The 18,891-nt window shown below is 36.2% G+C and overlaps 4 protein-coding genes across 5 annotated transcripts in view; 1 reads left to right on the forward strand and 3 right to left on the reverse strand.

Annotated features, from left to right (window-relative positions):
• The window catches only part of LOC111718278 (kinesin-like protein Klp61F), an 11,618-nt gene extending 10,151 nt beyond the window's left edge, over nucleotides 1-1,467 (reverse strand). Inside the window, exons 1-4 of the mRNA XM_023493822.1 lie at nucleotides 1,392-1,467; nucleotides 726-879; nucleotides 369-435; nucleotides 33-84 (exon numbers count right to left, since the gene is read on the reverse strand). Coding sequence (XP_023349590.1) covers nucleotides 33-84; nucleotides 369-435; nucleotides 726-879; nucleotides 1,392-1,467 — 349 coding nt within the window. The remainder of the gene's footprint in view (nucleotides 1-32; nucleotides 85-368; nucleotides 436-725; nucleotides 880-1,391) is intronic.
• The window catches only part of LOC111718281 (protein lethal(2)denticleless), a 22,947-nt gene extending 19,900 nt beyond the window's left edge, over nucleotides 1-3,047 (reverse strand). The window contains exon 1 of the mRNA XM_023493824.1: nucleotides 3,043-3,047. The gene's annotated coding sequence lies outside the window, so the exon portion shown is untranslated. The remainder of the gene's footprint in view (nucleotides 1-3,042) is intronic.
• On the reverse strand, nucleotides 1,453-10,986 carry LOC111718282 (uncharacterized). 2 transcript variants are annotated; one of them, XM_023493825.1, is made up of 18 exons: nucleotides 10,792-10,986; nucleotides 9,806-9,948; nucleotides 9,495-9,608; nucleotides 9,203-9,260; nucleotides 9,032-9,100; nucleotides 8,724-8,813; nucleotides 7,662-7,783; nucleotides 7,061-7,157; nucleotides 6,311-6,379; nucleotides 5,828-5,932; nucleotides 4,785-4,837; nucleotides 4,573-4,657; nucleotides 4,332-4,430; nucleotides 4,012-4,083; nucleotides 3,764-3,881; nucleotides 3,396-3,622; nucleotides 2,188-2,274; nucleotides 1,453-1,828 (listed from the first exon to the last, which is right to left on the reverse strand). In XM_023493825.1, exons 1-18 carry the CDS (start codon nucleotides 10,864-10,866, stop codon nucleotides 1,619-1,621), a joined length of 1,893 nt encoding a protein of 630 aa, XP_023349593.1. In that variant the 5' UTR covers nucleotides 10,867-10,986; the 3' UTR covers nucleotides 1,453-1,618. The 2 variants fall into 2 exon arrangements, with proteins under 2 accessions (XP_023349593.1, XP_023349594.1); XM_023493826.1 differs by having other exon boundaries at nucleotides 10,727-10,804.
• Nucleotides 10,987-11,219: 233 nt separating this feature from the next.
• On the forward strand, nucleotides 11,220-18,480 carry LOC111718279 (tripeptidyl-peptidase 2; the record flags this gene model as incomplete). Its single annotated transcript, XM_023493823.1, is given in 15 exon segments — nucleotides 11,220-11,327; nucleotides 11,447-11,586; nucleotides 12,420-12,483; nucleotides 12,652-12,872; nucleotides 13,192-13,342; nucleotides 13,627-13,748; nucleotides 14,215-14,307; nucleotides 14,808-14,899; nucleotides 15,045-15,170; nucleotides 15,977-16,160; nucleotides 16,297-16,362; nucleotides 16,609-17,096; nucleotides 17,170-17,290; nucleotides 17,900-18,042; nucleotides 18,378-18,480. Coding segments are annotated over 15 exon segments (2,197 nt in total), but the record flags the coding sequence as incomplete, so codon positions are not given.
• Nucleotides 18,481-18,891: the final 411 nt, after the last annotated feature.

Genomic DNA, 18,891 nt, shown 5'->3' on the forward strand with positions numbered 1-18,891 from the left:
ATAACGTAATTTTTAAAACATAGAAAACTAACCTGAACCGGTTTGTCCATAGGCAAACACTGTACAGTTGTATCCTTGTATAACCTAAAAACATTGTTTTGAAAAAAAAGTAACAGAATGGAAAAAGGAAAGAATTAATAAAAAGCCTCAGATCCCTCTAATCCCTATAATTTTGCAACCTGAAAGTGAAAACCTTAGATACTTCAAACTTTGATGATTTTATTAAACAAGTTTCTTGCTTTGAAATATCAAAGGCCTACAACTATAGGTTAAAAAGATATTAGGATAGAACCAAAATTCTAAATTCATTTCCAACCCGGTTAAGTTTGAATGTCCTGTTGCTATTGAGATATCTCCCTAACTCCTACCTGTTCAATCAATGGAGAAACAACGTTGGTGTAAACTTCGTTCTGAGTTGAACTTGGACCAAATACTCTAAAAATATTGACATTTATGATTTTAATTCAATTAATGGTTCGGAGCGCTTCGAAATCCTTTTTCAAACCCTCTTTGTTTTAATTTTTATCTTTTTTTTATTATCTTCTTTTAAAATTTTTTTAATTGATTTTTAATTTTTAATTTTTAATTTTTAATTTTTAATTTTCAATTTTTAATTTTTCACCTCTTTTTTTAAAATCTTTTTTATTGAATAAGTTCAGGAATTACCGTTATAAGCTAGGGAAAAACATATTTATACCCAATAATTTGAGTTAACGTTGAGGTACCTGTCATAGTGGAACTCCTTGCTGTAGAGGTTGAGAGGCATACCCTTGACAACAACCTCCTTGTTGGTCGGCAACTCAACCACACTGTAGGACTTAATGTTCTTCTCCATGCTGTTTAAGGGGCGACATCTCACGAACACCTGAACGTTCTGACCTAAACATATTAAATTCATTTATTTAAGAATGGATTTTGTTCGAGTTATCAACCAGGTTGTTTAATCTTTTTTTCTATGTTTTTGTCCATTTATTCCCCCGATCGTCTTATATTAAACATTTTTTAATTTTGATTTTAAAATCCAATCCATTTTCTGTTCTTCTTCTTATTATTAACGATCAACCTACAGACAAAGTACCATGGCTTGTAGGTTGTAATACAATGAAAGATAGAGTTGAGCTCCGTCACTTGCCCTGGTCTATATGAGATCTAGTGAATCATCTTGAAAATAATGAAATATTTCCTGAAGGAGAAGAGGGTGACTGAATTTTGAAACACCCTATTTCATAAGTTAACTTAGACCAGCTTTATTAAAAAGTGAAAAGTAGTTAAGCCACTTATTATGTGCGCCGGTTCCAGTTTAAAAGAAGTGGTTCAACTAAGTCTACGTAGTTCAATTACGTATTCCTTTCATTGGATTCCAAATATTCTTTATTCTTTCAAGATCTCACCTCGGTCAGGCTGCGGAACAGGATTCTGAGATTTCTTTTTAGGCGTTGAAATCATTGTAAATCTGTAAAATATCATTTAATTAACAAGGAACATAAATATTTTAAATAAAAGTGTTCAACTTAAAGTATGATAAATCTACAATTACATAGATGTTAACTTAATTCTTCTTTATCATTAGGCCATCAAATTTAAAATGTTTCACGTTTAAATGGAAATCTTTGTTCATTTATTTCTTCTGAGCTAGCGCTACTCTCAGGGTCTGTTCCCAGTGTGTGAGGGATAAACCCTCAACCTGGAGCTCTGTATCCGTCCCAACTATCCGACCTGAACCCTGCTCTTCCCACTCAACCAGGGCATTCTCCACCCTGTTCCCAGCCTCGACACCATCCCGCCTCATCTTGTCGGTTTCAACCAGCAGGGGCAGGAAATCATTTATCTTAACAAAAAATCCACTTGAATAAATATTTATTTATTTCTATTTGTGCCTGTCCATCTAGAGGTGATGGAACTCCACCCCTCACACCGAGCAATGGTTTATGCTAGCACAAGTGGGAGTACTTAGTGCCATAGCCCGCATAGCTCATGACTGGAAACCATTAACTGTATAATCTTGTTTTCTGGCCATTATCATTTTGTAGCTCAAAATCATCGAATTAAAATCAAATAAGAAAAATAGGTGAATTTTTATCCCTTTTAGTAATTAGGTCTGACATTTTGCTGTGTTAAAGGAAACATTTAATAGTTAAAGATAATTTATAATTTTGTCAAATTAAATCGGCTATTTAAAATCCAAACCTGTTGTGATTTGCATCGTTTCAGTGTATCCGCTAGTTGGAGAAGATTGGACAAAGTATCTCCGGTTTTCCTGGTTTCCGACAGATTCTATACAAATTATATTTTATGTTAATCTCACCTGATATTGTAGATATTTGATTATGTGATTATGTGAGATGAGATCTGCAAGAAGCCCCATCTTGGGCAACCCAGACCGCCTACAGGACTATCCGACCCATACCGGTAAGAAAAATCCTGAACCAGCCCGGCCACCTACAACTGGAGGAAAGGCGTGATCATTGTCAGGATGCGTACCCTGCAACAGCCTATCACTAGCTAAACCCAATCTTACCTGTTTAAAGCTGAGTGGTTGCTAATTTCCACTCTTCAAAGACTGTCAAGGTCCAATCCCTTCGTCATCATTGTAACAACGTCTGCCCTGTCCCCCAACCCCCCCCCAGGAATTCTTTCATGATAGCATGCTCAGTCATTACTGGAAGCCGGGCCTCCAGGAAAGCATAGATTCCAGTGGCCCGCCTTGCATGCCCTGATCCCAGACATTCATGGATGACATGCAATTCATTCAGCAGCACCCTGATACCCACTGCAGAGCACCAAAGACACTTTGTACGTCAAACCCAGATGATTGGGACGGCGATTTCCCAGGCCTGTATCACCTGCTCTCACCCGGCTCAAAACTGCACACTGTTTTGAATCATTTATATGAGACTGTAGTTTGAACCAGTCCCTAGGCTCTGTCAGCCATCGCAGTGAAGAGTGTCCTGCTTTCGCCTGCCGAAGCTGGGAAACATGATGCTCCCGCATCCGTCTCTTGAGCATACTCTTGGAGATATTCTTCAGGTCCTGTATGCCAACCTCTTCCAGAAAAGATTGCACTCTCTTAGTCCAAGGGTCTGTCCTATCAACCAACGTAGTATCATCTACTGATTTTGTAAGCTGATCCTTTCTCCCTGTTATAAGAGTATGAGCAAAAATCACAGATTTTGTACAGAAATGATTACTAATAAAAAAGTAAGCGTGTTTTTCTCTCCAGTTCAAATTCCTGGTTTTTTAGCCATGACTTATTTTAACAAATAAATGTCCACATTTTTTTATTTCTTTTCGAAGTTCCCAGTCACACGACCAATTTGAACCATGTCCCAATTTTGAATACCTAGATCATTAATGGATTAACAAAGAATTGTTTAACATAAACTGATATATACTACCTTGTATTCCTCCTTTAGCTGTTGAACATGGGAGAGAAGATTTGAAACCTGGAAGCATAAATCCTGTCTGGAGTTCTGGGAAACAAGGAATCCGTCTTTGTTTACTCCGTTCTCCCCGGGACCAGGATACGGATAGCCAGACCGGAGTCTGTATATGGATAGGTTCGGAGTAGGAATCAAGTTGGATTCCGTCCTGTTCTCCACAAGAGTTGAGCTGAACCTCTCAACTACATAAGTTAAATATTTGATAAAATATTCAAAACGCAACATTTTTTTTAAAGAAAATTTTAAAAATTTAAGTTTATCCATTTTTTCAAAGTTTATAAATCCAAGCACTGTTAATTTTAATTGCTAACTTTGTTCTATACCTGGGGCTTTAAGAAAAGTTTTGAGTATCTGAGCAGGCTGATCCTGTCCTGCATCGAGACAAGCTCCAATACGTTCCTGCAGACCTTGTAAGCTGTTTAGGAGTTCTAGATTAGCAGTCTGAAATCAAACATTTATTGGGATGTACCTTTTCAATAGAACTTTTCGTCCAAACTTTTACAAAAAATTGTCCAACTTTTCCTTAAAATTTTCAAAATTATTATTTTTTCCTGAAATGTCTATTGTCTACCTGTCTTCCTGCAAGCTTATCAGCACCTTGCTTATTATAATCCATGAGCTGGGATATCAGGCTGGTCATTCCCTTGGACAAATAACTGTTTAATTTGGAGCAATGGATTTGTTTTGACCTTGGCAAGGGAGAGGGGGCTGTTAGCTGCAGGTACAAGGAGGGATTTTTTTACATTTTCCACAGTGGAGTAGGATCCATTTCATTATAATTCATTAATCATGTGATTTGTGTTTTGATAATAAGATTTTCTGCATGGGAATCAAGATGTTTTGAACCTCGAAAATTTCCCTCCAAACTAAATTTGTTATGAAAAATAGAACCTGTATTCTTGATTCGGCCCCACGAACCCAGTTGATCATCTCTTTCTGATCCTCCTTCTTTCCTTCCAATTCAATCAACTGCTGCTTCAACCTCTCAACCTGGAAAACCAGGAGTCGGGAGGAGTCAGGAAAAGTCAGGTAGGAGATTAGTAGCCAAGGTTATGCTTTTAACAAAACAATAATAACCAATCAACCTTGTGTCCTTGCAAGTTTATTAAGTATTTATAAAATAATAGTTTACCTCTGCCACAAAAAATTCCTTAGCTGCTATATCTCTAGCATGAACCAACTCTGCTTCTAGGTCTGCCATATTTCCAATGTTCTCCCTGTACATGTATTCGTGAAGAAGACTCGTGCAATTTGAATTAATTCCATCTATTACTATTTTGGAACAAGACAAGATTAAAATAAACGTAAGAAATGTTGCGGCAAGCTGTGAACTAAGATTGTTACCTATTCGACTTTAGCGTAGATTCGAGTTCCTTCTGATGCAATAACAAAGATTTCTACAATATAATCTTTATTAGTAGAGAAGTATTATTATTATTACTATTATCATTCAACCTACAATTAAAGTATCATTTCCTGTAGGTTAATTGAGGTTTGTTACATTGAGCTCCAGGATTAAGCTCCAGTGTCCGGATTAAGTGAATTTGAGCCACGTCTTAAATCCGCGAAAAACAGGGTTCAATGTGCACCGGCTTAAATCTTGAAGCAATGAATACGATTTTAAGTGGAACCCACCATATTTGAGCCGCGGTTTAAATTTAAGCCGCGGCTCAAATTCTTTAAATACGGCCTAAGGCCACTTACCCTGTCTATATGGGTTTTAGTAACTAATATCCGACACCATAATACGCAGATAATACTCGAAAATCCTAGTATTTTCCGCATACAAATTTTTATATTCGCCTTAAAGAGTTTTTAAATGATTCATTGTATTTTAATTTTCTGATTAGTCCCGAAAATCGCAATTTAGAGCTATAAACGATCTGATATGATGTGGGAAACCCTGTATGCTTAGAATAGAGATTGTCAACCTATCTTTGCTTTCTCTAGGTTTAGGTTAAAGAGATATGTTTAGAATATGATAATCTTATGGGGAAAAAAATGTAATAATGGAAATTCTTAAACGAGATGAAATAATCTTGATGTATTCTTTAACGAAGGCCGCAGGCCTGAGTTAAAGAATGCATCAAGATTATTTCATCGAGTTTAAGAATACCATTATTACATTTTTATCCTCATAAGAATAGTATTATATCATATTTGTGAGGTTCCATGGGCACATACCCAAGAAATTATATTAAAAAATAATACAAACTCTTGAACAGACCAACTCTTGACAGACCAACTCATCACATACTAACTCTTGGATGACCATTTACTACTATGGAACCGAACAGATATGATATAATAGAGATTATTAACCTACCTTTGCTTTATCTAGGTCTTTGTTTCAGGAGATATGTTTAGAATAGAGATTATCAACCTACCTTTGCTTTCTCTAGGTCTTGGTTTAAGGATATATGTTTAGAATAGAGATTATCAACCTCGCCTCTTACTGAAGATATAATCCCTCCTTCAGCTCTAGCACTGGCCTAGATAAGATAAGATAAGATAAGATAAGATAAGATAAGATAAGATAAGATAAGATAAGATAAGATAAGATAAGATAAGATAAGATAAGATAAGATAAGGGAGGATCTGAAAACTCTCCCATCTTAGAGAGCCCAAACCGCCATCGGGGCTTACTCCTATGAGCTCCGGCATCAGTTTAATACAGTTATTTTTTAACTTCTTAATCTCGGAACCTTTTTTGAGAATTTTAACATTAAACAATATTTCGTTTAATTGTTATAAAATTTCAATCCTCAAACTTTATTTGTCTAACACAAAAAAAACTGTAAACTTTTACTTATAATTTATCAATTAAATCCGATTTTTCATTCAATTTTAGCTTGCTTCACTAATCTAACCTGTATTTGAAGGTTTCTTGCTTCTTCAACCAGATCCAATTTTGCTCTCATCTCTGCTATACTGCTTATCTTAAAATGGAGATATTTGTTTTACGCCATCATACCACAACAATTTACTAAACTTAGCAACTCTTTTCCAATAACAATTTTAGCTGTTAAAAATTGTTCTGTAAGCTGCCATTTTTCTGTGTTAATAGTTCGTTGTCACATGAGTTTCCAAACAAATGTAGACCCGATCTACGTTTATTGGATACGAATAAACAGACAGACAGACAAGCAAAGCATATGTAAAGAAGCAAGTTTTCTTCCTGAGAAAAGAGTAGAGATGAAATTAAGTTGATCATTTATCAGGTTTTAATACTTTTTATTCCTTTGAAAAAAATCTTATTTATGAATTCAGTATGCAACTTGGAATTAAATATTCCATCAAGCGAAGTTGAAAGATATTTTAAGTTTAACATGAACTTTGGACGATGAAATGACCAAATAATTAATAATGATAAAAAGCATCGAATAAATCCGATTATAATAAATCTATGTATATAGATAACAACAGAAGGCGATATCAAGATATTCTTGACAGCCGTATAATACATCGAGAATCAAGTATCAAATATAAACTTAGTGACAGAACGAAATTTGATTATTAAATAAAGGGCCAGTTGACAAAACTTCAGTGACCCTCCCATTTGAAGGGTTGCATGTCAGATGTGAATGAGACAAACCATTTAAAAAATACGTCTACAGTACCTGGGTTTGAATATTCTTGATAACAGCTTTCTCTACAGAGCAAGCTGGAAGCCGGGAGAGTAAGTTTAATATATCAGAGCGTAGTACTTGGCGGGACCTAGATATGTGTATGTTTATAATATTTTAAAGAATTACCCCCCAACGCCATGGGGAGGAAGTAATAATTTGCAATGAATGGGGGAAGGGGCATTGGAAACGATTTATTAGATTTGTTTTGTGTTTTATTTTTATTTTTTTATTTTTAGTATTTATTCTTTTCTTTTTTTCTTCTACTTTTTTATTGACTATCATATGTTAATGTTAATCTTTTTTAGATAATTTAAGAATCTTATGATTCCATCAATCTGCAAATTTTCACTAATTCACTTATGAAGTGAAGTGTTTAATGTTTGTTTCATGTTCTACTGTAAATCCTGTGCCATACAATGTCATTAAAAACTCCGTGTGAAGACCCTACCATTCCCAAACTTGTTTAAACCTTTTTCTCTACGAGTATTGATAATGTATTTAATAAAAATAATTCGCTTTTTAACCTGCAACCCTGATATTTTGTCATGCTTAACCAAGTCTTTTTACCCTAGACCGATAGTTTAAAACATACCCTGGTGCTCCAGACTCCTCTAGGACTGATAGCATATGGTTCAAGGTTTTCTCCAAGCTTAATCTCAGGTTCCTTTCTCCCTCACTCTCCACTCCAGATCCTAGACTGTAAACCTGCTCACCCTGTAATTCATTGTAAATAAACACAAATATATAAGGAATGAGAAGTAAGATAACTGGAAAAATACGACACCATGACCAACTCGGATCCTGGGAGGCCAACTCTTAGACAAACATCGAAAGGGCAAACTCTTCTTAGATCTACTATTGTCAGACCAACTCTTGCCAGACCAACTCTTGTTAGATTAACTCTTGTAAGACCAACCCTTGTTAGACCAACTATTGGAAGACCATCTCTTGTGAGACCAACTCTTGAAAAACCAACTCTTGACAGACAAACTCTTGAACAGACAAACTCTTGACAGACCAACTCTTGACAGACCAAATCTTGGAAGACAAACTCTTGTCAGACAAATTCTTGTAAGACCAACACTGGTCAGACCAACTCTTTTCAGACCAACTCTTGCCAGACCAACTCTTGTCAGGCCAACTCTTGTTAGATCAACTCTTGTAAGACCAACTCTTGGAAGACAAACTCTTGAACAGACCAACTCTTGACAGACCAACTCTTGAAAAACCAACTCTTGATAGACCAACTCTTGCAAGACCAACTCTTGGAAGACCAACTCTTGACAGACTAACTCTTGACAGACCAAATCTTGGAAGACAAACTCTTGTAAGACAAACTCTTATAAGACCAACACTTGTTAGACCAACTCTTGGAAGACCAACTCTTGTGAGACCAACTCTTGAAAGACCACTCTTGTAAGACAAACTCTTGTAAGACAAACTCTTGGAAGACAAACTCTTGAAAGACAAACTCTTGGAAGACAAACTCGCGGAAGACCAATTTTGACAGACCAACTCTTAAAAGACCAACCCTTGACAGACAAACTCCTGACAAACCAACTCTTGACAGACCAACTCATCACATACTAACTCTTGGATGACCAATACTTTTAAGACGACTTTCTTGAACTCTAAACTCCTGGTCCAAAAATACCTTGATAGCCTTCTCCTTCTCCTTGTAAAGAGCGTCCACAGCCTTCATTGATTCCACTACAGAGTTCAACTGCGCTATATTTCCACTAACCTGACAAGAAGAATTAATCATGAAATAAATGTCTCGTTCAAAATTATTCTTTACCTCAAGAACCCCAAAAATAAAACTTAAGCAAGTTCTTTTTTATTGAATATTCTAATAATCTTAGTTTTTCCTTAAATTCGTAAATAGTAATTGACATTTTATTTATTCCATCAACGTAATATTTTTCTCTAAATATAATTCTTAGTTAATATAAACTAACCAACCTGTTTCATGTACAAAGCAAGCAATGTAGCACTTTGTCGCTTCTGTTTTATTATTTTTTTGTACTCTTCCTTCAAATATCAGAGGTTTAAACATTTTGAAAATTTAGAATATTTTACCACTAAATATTGCTATATATTAATCTTAAAATTGTTGTAATTTATGATATTTTCCTCATTATTGTGTACAGTTCTTCTTTCTTCTTCTAATGCTTTCAGTCCAGATTTAACACTAGAAATATGAAATCAAGTCAATTTTCAAATAAACTATTAATTCAATGATTTTTAGAAGCAGTAGAACATGTATCCAACCAGCCTAAATTTTTGGTGTATAAAACTTGCTAGTGTGCAGTACGATAACCCGGGACCGTTAAATCCTAGCACTAATTCGGATTTCCCATGGGCAACTTTTTTTGATTGATTAATTACGAATTAAAAAAATCCAATGCAACTTTAAGCATAGCACCTGTCAATTTTCGCGATAACTTCATGCAGTTTAGAAACAAGCCTACTCCGCTCCAAGAGCAATTCTTCCCGTTCTCCTCCATCCCCTCGCACAGACAAATTTATTGAGGATACACTAAAACACCGAGATGCTGGACTTCGTTTTATAATTCACCTCCCTATCATTTTCCCTTGTTTTGAAATGATTTAAAAGTGGGGTTGGTATTATTCATGAAATTATTCTTCTTTTAAATAAATACAATTTTGTTTTAAGAGTGGGGGAACATAAATCGTATATTGATAAATACCCGTGTCAGTCAATAGAATAAATACCTTTTAGAATTATCTAGATGATTGTATTTCCTTCTGTTGATCTCCAGGTTTCCTTTAATATAATGAACTGTTTCTGGACTCCGGCAGGATCGGAGAAGATGCTCCCACACCTCTTGGACACGACCCCCACAAACAAAACGAAGCTAAACAAATACAAAATGTCTTAACCGTTCATGCTTGCAATGCACGCCATATTAAGCGCAACTAAATAAATGGTAATTTCCTAGAGACTGATTTTTAGACCCCCCCCTCTTTCTATTAATTTTGTACATACATTTCATATTTGATACATGGATAAAGTTAGTCATGTGGTCGCAGCGCCCGGCCCCCTAGCCGGGTCTAGCCGCGGTGCTCGGCCACCTAGTCTGTCCTAGCAGGGGGGGGGATCAAAATATCGTATATAAGGACGGACCCAAATAGATTCTGATTATGTGACTATTAAGAGCTAAGCATGTGACAGGAGTGAGAATCTTATATTTTTGTTTCGACTGGATATGCTCAAAGACTGATGCCAGGAACCTACCAAGCCAAGCTGAAAGAATTATGCTTACCCTCCCTAGAGGAGAGAAGAAGAGGTGACATGACACAAACCTGGAAAATATTGCACCAGCATGATGATGTTCGCGAAAAAACCTGGTTTACTAGGTTTAATTCAGACTCTAAAGTTAGCACAAGGTTGAATTCCTCTATATTCAACCTGGAGATGAAGAGAACAAACCTGGACATAAGAAAAAACTTTTTTTCTATTAGAGTTGTTAAAGGCTGGTAAGGGGTCCATGACCCTATATGCTTTTAAAAACAGTTATGATGAGTATGGAAATGCAGCCATGGATCCAGATAAATAAATGATGACCTGACCCACCACTTCATTCTTGCATGATGCAGGACCTTGGCGGAGAAACTATCAACGTATCAACGTACCGTAAAACGATATGTACGTGCTCTCTGGTATATCTCATCTGAAACTTCCAATTTCAACATTTTACCTTTTCATCATCTGGAATATTCTTGTTGTACTTTAGTTCATCTCGCAGCCAGACTTTTATTCGCTCCAAGTCCATTATCAAATTAAAATTTACCAATCTTTGCAAAATTGCAGAAAAATAAATCGACCCTATTCCTGTTTGAAATGAATTACAACTTACAAGAAACTTGGCGGTATTTTCAAACTCAAGAGTCAAGATTTTGTAAAATACCGCGGGATATTTTTAATGTCGATACTGTCGTCTTCAAACTTTTAAAAACTTCGGCAGGTGAAATTCTGGTGGTTTTCGAATAAATAAACAAGAAACAAGTCGTGATGACGCCTGCGTGCCTTGCGTAAGCGTCAGATTTTGATAAGTAAAAGGCATTAAAAGTGTTTTTTAAGGCTTTAAGCTTGATTGTTTTTTTTCTTTTTCTGACACTTTGCAAATCCAAACCAAATAATTTGTTTGAAAATGACTGGCGCTGTCAGAATATTCTCTAAAACGCCTTATTATCTTTGTAAAAGGCCGGCAAGTCATCATCGATCCGATTACAAGTATGCTTTTTAGCCATTATTTGATTTTTTGTACATCTATTGAACGTTTACTGAAATACAAATTATTTAACTAAAATTGTGTTCTGTCGAATTATTATTTTAAAAGACTTAAATTTCAGAAATCTGCATTTGGAGAAAATGTCGGACGCATTTCCTTGCTGGGCTCTACAGCCGAGACGTGAGACCGGAGCCACGGCATTTCTCACTAAGTATCCTGAATATGATGGAAGAGGGACAATTATTGCCATTTTTGATTCAGGTCAGAGGTTGGATAGGAGGGGGGGGGGAAGCTGTCCAAAAATCGTTCTCTAGGAAATTACCCAGAAGTTAGAATGCAAATAATGACGATTCTTATTCAATTAATTAGCTAACTGGACTAGTATTCCCTGATAAACTTTCGGAGTCCGTCCTGGTATACGATTTTTGGACTCCCCCCCCCCCTTCTATCAATGTTGTACATGACCACTTAGTTTTAAGCAAAATTATTATTATTATTTATTTATTTATTTATCATTTTAGGGTTACGTTAGGTTAATACAATTTCTGGGCCGAGCGCTGCGGCTTCGACAGGATAGGGGGCCGAGCGCCGCGGCTAGAACAGGCTAGGGGGCCGGACGCTGCGGCCACATGATAAATTATATCCATATATATTATATACCATGTACAAAATTAATAGGAGGGGGGAGGGGGGTCCAAAAATCGTTCTCTAATTATTCGATTTGTTTAAATTGAGGAGTAGATATTTTCAAAACTCCCCCTCCCTTAAATTTTATCCTTTTTGATTCTTTTACTTAACAATTTTTTTTAATACTTGTGGTAAAAACAATTATCTCACAAGGGGGGGGGGGGGGAATTTTCAAGAAATATACACCCTTAGAGGTGTAGGGGTAGAGGGGTTAAAACAACCCAACTGAAATGATTAGGCATCCCCACGCTCCCTTTCCTTGTGAAATCCTGTCTCGTATCAGTGTAAAGTGCCATTTAAGAATCACCGGCGCAATAAATTATTAAAGAGCATTGAAAAGATCATTTTCTGTTTATTTTTAATAACTGTAATTTTTGCTCTGAATGCTGATGAGTTATAAATTGTAGGAGTTGACCCTGCTGCAGGTGGTATGCAGGTCACGAGCGACGGAAAACCTAAACTAATTGACAGGTGATTTTTTTCTTATACTCCTTTTGTTTTTTGAGTGGTAAAATTTTTTTTCCTTATATGCACCCTCTATGAAAAAAAGATTGATTCTGGTAATTTATTCGCAAATATATTTTGATAAACATGCACTCTTGACTTTTTCCGGTAGTTTTTAATATGCTAATTGTTTAGATATGACGGCAGTGGGTCTGGTGATGTGGCTACCTCAACCGTTGTTGAAGCAAAGGATGGGAAAATCACTGGTTTGACCGGGCGAAGTCTGACTTTGCCGGCAGACTGGGAGAACCCGTCCGGACAATGGCATATTGGAGTAAAGAACGCATTTGATCTGTACCCTAGAAATCTGAAAGATAGGGTACTTGCAGAACGCCGAGAGAAGCTTTGGGACGATGGTAAGCCAGTAAGAAGTGTGGGACGGTGCTTCCCATGCCTGCCGGCGGTCTGGGGGCTTCATAACGGGACCTCTTTTTCAGATTCCTTTTCTAATAGTTCTAATAGTTCTATAATATCCTCATTTGTACGAAAGTGTCGAAATATCGTTTTACTTTAATCATTTAATCATAAATGTATTGTTGAGAAAATCTCTGTCATATTCTATTGGCATTTTAAGTGTATGTTAGAGGACTTCAATGTTGTTCATTATTTCTAAACATTATCTAACCGTTAAATACTATTAATTCTCTTCTATCCAAATTCATATTCTCTGTTCAGGGCACAAAAGTGCATTAGCAGAAGCAGTTCGGAAACTGCATGAAAATGAAACTGAGAAGGAAGGTGAACAATGTTCTCTGCATGACAAGCTGGTAAAAGAAAACATGGAAGCAGAGTTAGAGTTAGTCACATCGTTGGACAAAAAATTTAGGCAAGTATCCTATCAAAAGACATCATAAATAAGTTTAGTCTTGGTTTTTCTTTCAAGTGTTTTCTGGTTTTTTGAATATTTACGTTGGTATTACCTTTTTTGTTAAGTATAATTCCTATTTTTCCAGCTTACACAGTACTTAACTTAATATGAATCTGATAGTTGTTTTAACTTACACATTTTCTTGTTTTTTCTTCATTTTTATATGATTGATTGGTCGATTAACTGATTTATTGATTGATTGATTGATTGATTGATTGATTGATTGATTATACACTATTCAGGGACGGAAGTACAGCACATTGGTTTTCTGATCCTGGTCCAGTTTACGACTGTTTAGTCTGGTATACAGGCAAATCATGGAGAGCTGCTATTGATACTTCAGAACAAGGAGATCTTAGTAAAGGTAGATATTGAGCATTGACACTGAGCAAAGATCTTTTCTTTTTTGGGATATTTATTTTAAAGAATTTTGATCTCGATTTTTGAATAAAAAATAAGACAGATTATAAACAACTTGCAACATGTTTATTTTTATAATTATTTCCAAAAAAATATTAATTTTAGCCCAAAAATCATTTATTTTTCCAAAAAAAAAGGTCATATCCCCCCCCCCCCCTTCTTTAACAAATCTTTTTATCTCAGATATTCCCTATGGTTTCCCGGAGCGCAAAATTTCTTTCAGGGCTTTATTTGCTGAATTAGGGGAATTAAGTGGTTTTAATGAAAAAATAAATTTATTGAATAATCTATAAAAGAATGGTAAACTTGTTAATTTTAAATTTTTTAATTTTTTTCCTCAGCAAAAAATATTTGATTTACCTCAGAAGTCATATTACAGCCATTTTGTTTTAATACTAATTTAATTTTAGGTTTAAACCTGGGAGTATACAGAGAAACATTGGAGTATGGAAAACTCTCAGAATCCGATTGTGTAAATGTCAGTGTAAATATTTATGACCAAGGTATTAACATTATTTTATTGTTCCGTTAGCAGAAACCCAGAAAACTGTGGAATAGGAAGGCGACATTATAGCAGTAATCAAGTGCATTTGATAGTTCTACTAATAACTTATTTACACTATACAATTGATGTCTCTCATGTTTATTTGACTGTTTACTCACTAGTTCCAGGACTCCAGGTAGGAGTATGATGAGAATATCAGGAATGGTCCAGGACTCCAGGTAAAAGTATGATGAGGATATCAGGAGTGGTCCAGGACTCCAGGTAGGAGTATGATGAGGATATCAGGAGTGGTCCAGGACTCCAGGTAGGAGTATGATGAGGATATCAGGAGTGGTCCAGGACTCCAGGTAGGTTTATGATGAGGATATCAGGAGTGGCCCGCAAAATCCTTGAATCTAAAGTCGTATTTCAATTCCAGAATCTTTCGGATCTGACTGTAGATTTTAATATTTATTAATTTTATATCTAAGGTTCTCTAACTTGAATTTATTGTTTAAGGAAACCTGCTTGAGATTGTAAGTATGCCAAGTCCGCATGGAACTCATGTAGCAAGTATAGCAGCTGCCTGCTTCCCAGACGACCCTGATAAGGTGAACGCTAAATCCCAATTTCATTCGGTCTCTGAATTAGAGAGAAAAAAACTAAATTTGCCCGGTTCTATTCAGTTTAGACTTGTATTCAAACAGACAAGTCAAATATAGATTAATTAATAATTAATTGGATTTTCTTGTTTAGAACGGGTTGGCTCCTGGTGCTCAGATAGTGTCTATATCAGTAGGAGACAGTAGACTCAGCTCAATGGAAACAGGAACAGCTTTGGCTAGAGCAATGTCTCATATTATGAGAGGAGAACATTATAAGGTGAGATATGGGGACTGTGGAGAAATGCCCCCCCCCCCCCTTAATAAACAATAACGGTCAAAAATACAACAGTTTTTAAATCACATGGACACAGCGCACGTTCTACAAATTGTTCTAAAAGTTTAAAGGTTTTATTAATTTTGTATGTCAATAATCTTAAATATGTGTTCAAGTTCTATTACTTATTGATTGGCATTACAGTTTCAAGTGTACAAACTTACAAGATATCGGAGGATGGGGGGAGAGACTCATATTCCGGACTAGGATTTATATTTTAATAAAAATATTCAATCGAACAGAGGAGAAAAAAAAATTAGAATTGAATGGCACTGTACGCTTTATTTCACATGACCCTTCATTTAAACATGACAACGCCCGATTTACGACGGTACATTTAAAATAAAGGTTGACGTGATAAACATGTCTTACGGCGAGCACTCCCATTGGTCCCACGCCGGTAGAATAGGAGAACTCAAACCGTTAATATTTAGGTTGATGTGATTGGTCTCACGCCGGTAGAATAGGAGAACTTTTACAGTTAATATTTAGGTTGTCGTGATAAACATGTCTTACGGCGAGCACTCCCATTGGTCGCACGCCGGTAGAATAGGAGAACTTAAACCGTCAATATTTAGGTTGACGTGTAAACATGTCTTACGGCGAGCACTCCCATTAGTCCCACGCCGGTAGAATAGGAGAACTTAAACCGTTAATATTTATGTTGATGTGATAAACATGTCTTACGGCGAGGACTCCCATTGGTCCCAAGCCGGTAGAATAGGAGAACTTAAACCGTTAATATTTAGGTTGATGTGATAAACATGTCTTACGGCGAGCACTCCCATTGGTCCCACGCCGGTAGAATAGGAGAACTAATGACTGAGGTTGTGAGTAAGCACGGAGTAACCTGGGTTGTGAGCGCTGGAAACGATGGTCCTGCACTTAGTACAGTTGGAGCTCCGCCAGACATTTGTCAGAATGTTATCATAGGTAGGTTCTTTTAGTTAAGAAAAGGGACTGCACTTGTTATTTAAAATGATACATCCAATTCACAAACCTTTATTAAAGTAGCAACGAGTAAAATATCATAGTTTTTTCTATCTTAAAAAAGTGTTGTTGTTTTTAGGAGTTGGAGCTTATGTGTCTCCAGAGATGATGTCTGTTATGTATTCCACAAGACAGAAGTTGCCAGGAACATAGAAAAATTTTTCCATCCTTGTTTTTATTTCATTTGTTAGAAAGGTTTTAAATAATTTCATTTTTTAAATAAGATGATGTAGTCACTCCAATGACCCATTTTTGGGTTGTAATAGAAGTTACGGCATTTTTCAAGGTTTTTTTTGATAAATTAATAATTTTAATTAATACAGATTTAATAGATTTACAAAACATGTTCAAATAATTTACAAGATGGTTTAATTTTCTACTTGATAATCAGGAGGTCAGTACACCTGGACGTCTAGAGGTCCAACAACAGATGGTGATCGTGGTGTTACAATTTGTGCTCCTGGAGGAGCTATCACCTCGGTTCCGCAGTTTACTCTCCGGGGTACTCAGCTCATGAACGGAACCAGTATGGCGGCTCCTCATGTCAGCGGTAGCGTAGCTCTTATGATGTCCGGTCTTCGTGCACAGAACCTTTCCTGGAGTCCATTTAGTATTAAACGTGCGCTAGAGAATAGCGCGAATAGACTAGAGAACCAATGCCCGTTTGGACAGGGCAATGGTCTTTTAAACATTGAAGGAGCATTTGAGCACCTTACTAAATTTGCAAACGCTCCAGAGCGTGATGTTAGGTTTGCCATCGGCTGCAACGGTGGTTCTAAGAAAGGAGTTTATCTGCGGGGATCTCAGGCGGAAAAGGTTTCAGAGATTCCTGTTTCAGTCGAACCTTTCTTTCTTGATGCAGACAACAGACCCGCCAAGGTTGGTTTTAATACAAAAAAAAATATTATATTAATTGTAAATTGATTGATTGAATTTAATTATAATTTTACAGGATAAACTGAACTTTAACCTTCGACTTGCGCTTTCTTGCTCTGCAGCCTGGGTTCAGCATCCGGAGCACTTTGATTTGATGCACACTAGTAGACAGTTCCTGATCAGTGTGGATCCTACAGGTTAGCTTTACTCTAGTATATATATATATATATACACACTAGTAGGCAGTTCCTGATCAGTGTAGATCCTACAGGTTAGCTTTACTCTAGTATATATATATAATATATATACACAAGTAGGCAGTTCCTGATCAGTGTAGATCCTACAGGTTAGCTTTACTCCAGTATATATATATACATTAGTAGACAGTTCCTGATCAGTGTAGATCCTACAGGTTAGCTTTACTCCAGTATATATATATACACTAGTAGACAGTTCCTGATCAGTGTAGATCCTACACGTTAGCTTTACTCTAGTATATATATATATACATTAGTAGACAGTTCCTGATCAGTGTGGATCCTACAGGCTAGCTTTACTCTAGTATATACACTAGTAGACAGTTCCTGATCACTGATCAGTGTAGATCCTACAGGTTAGCTTTACTCTAGTATATATATATATACACTAGTAGACAGTTCCTGATCAGTGTAGATCCTACAGGTTAGCTTTACTCTAGTATATATACTTGTAGACAGTTCCTGATCAGTGTAGGTCCTACAGGTTAGCTTTACTCTAGTATATACAATATGCTAGTAGATCATTATCATTTAACATCTTCTATTTAGGTTTACCGGCTGGAGCACACGCTGTTTATATAACAGCTCATGATACTGAGAACCCTGGAAAGGGAAAACTATTTGAAATTCCTATAACTGTGATAAGAACGGAGCAACTTAGTTCTGGACTCAAACCTGGAGTAGAACATCAGGTTGGTTTCTATCAGTCTACATTAAATATGATTGACCGTGTACTCGACTTTTTAATCTTCATACATTTATCGGAGCTTTTGTTTGTAGCATCTTTAATTTCGAACGTTTCATCTCGATATCCAATATCTGCAATAATAATTCTTGAACATTTCATCTCGATATCCAATATTTGCGCTTTTAAATTTGAGGATCAATGCTTGGTCCCATAATTGTAGCTATCCCTACAAGGTATGACCATCACGGTATATCGAAGAGGAATTAAGTCTACATAAGATGGAGATCAATGATTGATCCCAAGCTTATAATTATGTGTCTAGTGTTTTGTTTTATTAAGGTTTCCTTTAAACCTGGACAGATACAGAGACATTTCCTGTCTGTTCCCAGCGGAGCTACTTGGGCAACATTTAGGATTAGTTCTCTCTCCTCTACAACTACAGGTATTTTTTTTAACGCTGCACAACCTCTTGATCCTTGTATTAAACACATGAACTATAAAAAATTATTAAAAAACAAGGAAAAAACTCGCTAGGGAAATACCCAACATCCAAACTTAAAATAATGTTTTGCAATCCTTTGATGTTAGGTATTCTAAAGTGGGGCATGGCTAAAATTTGGTCGTGTGGCTGGGCGCTTCGCAAATACAAAGTAAAAAAGAGTACTTATAAACAGTTGGCCGGGCTGAAAAACCAGGACTGGGGAGGACTTGAAACTGCAATCCACTACTGGAGTCTTAGGCCTTCACTGCAACTTATGATTTGATTTGATTTGATTTGATTTGATTTGATTTGATTTGATTTGATTTGATTTGATTTGATTTGATTTGATTTGATTTGATTTGATTTGATTTG

This window comes from Eurytemora carolleeae, unplaced genomic scaffold (genome assembly GCF_000591075.1).
Source record: "Eurytemora carolleeae unplaced genomic scaffold, Eaff_2.0 scaffold36, whole genome shotgun sequence".
Lineage (NCBI taxonomy): Eukaryota > Metazoa > Arthropoda > Copepoda > Calanoida > Temoridae > Eurytemora > Eurytemora carolleeae.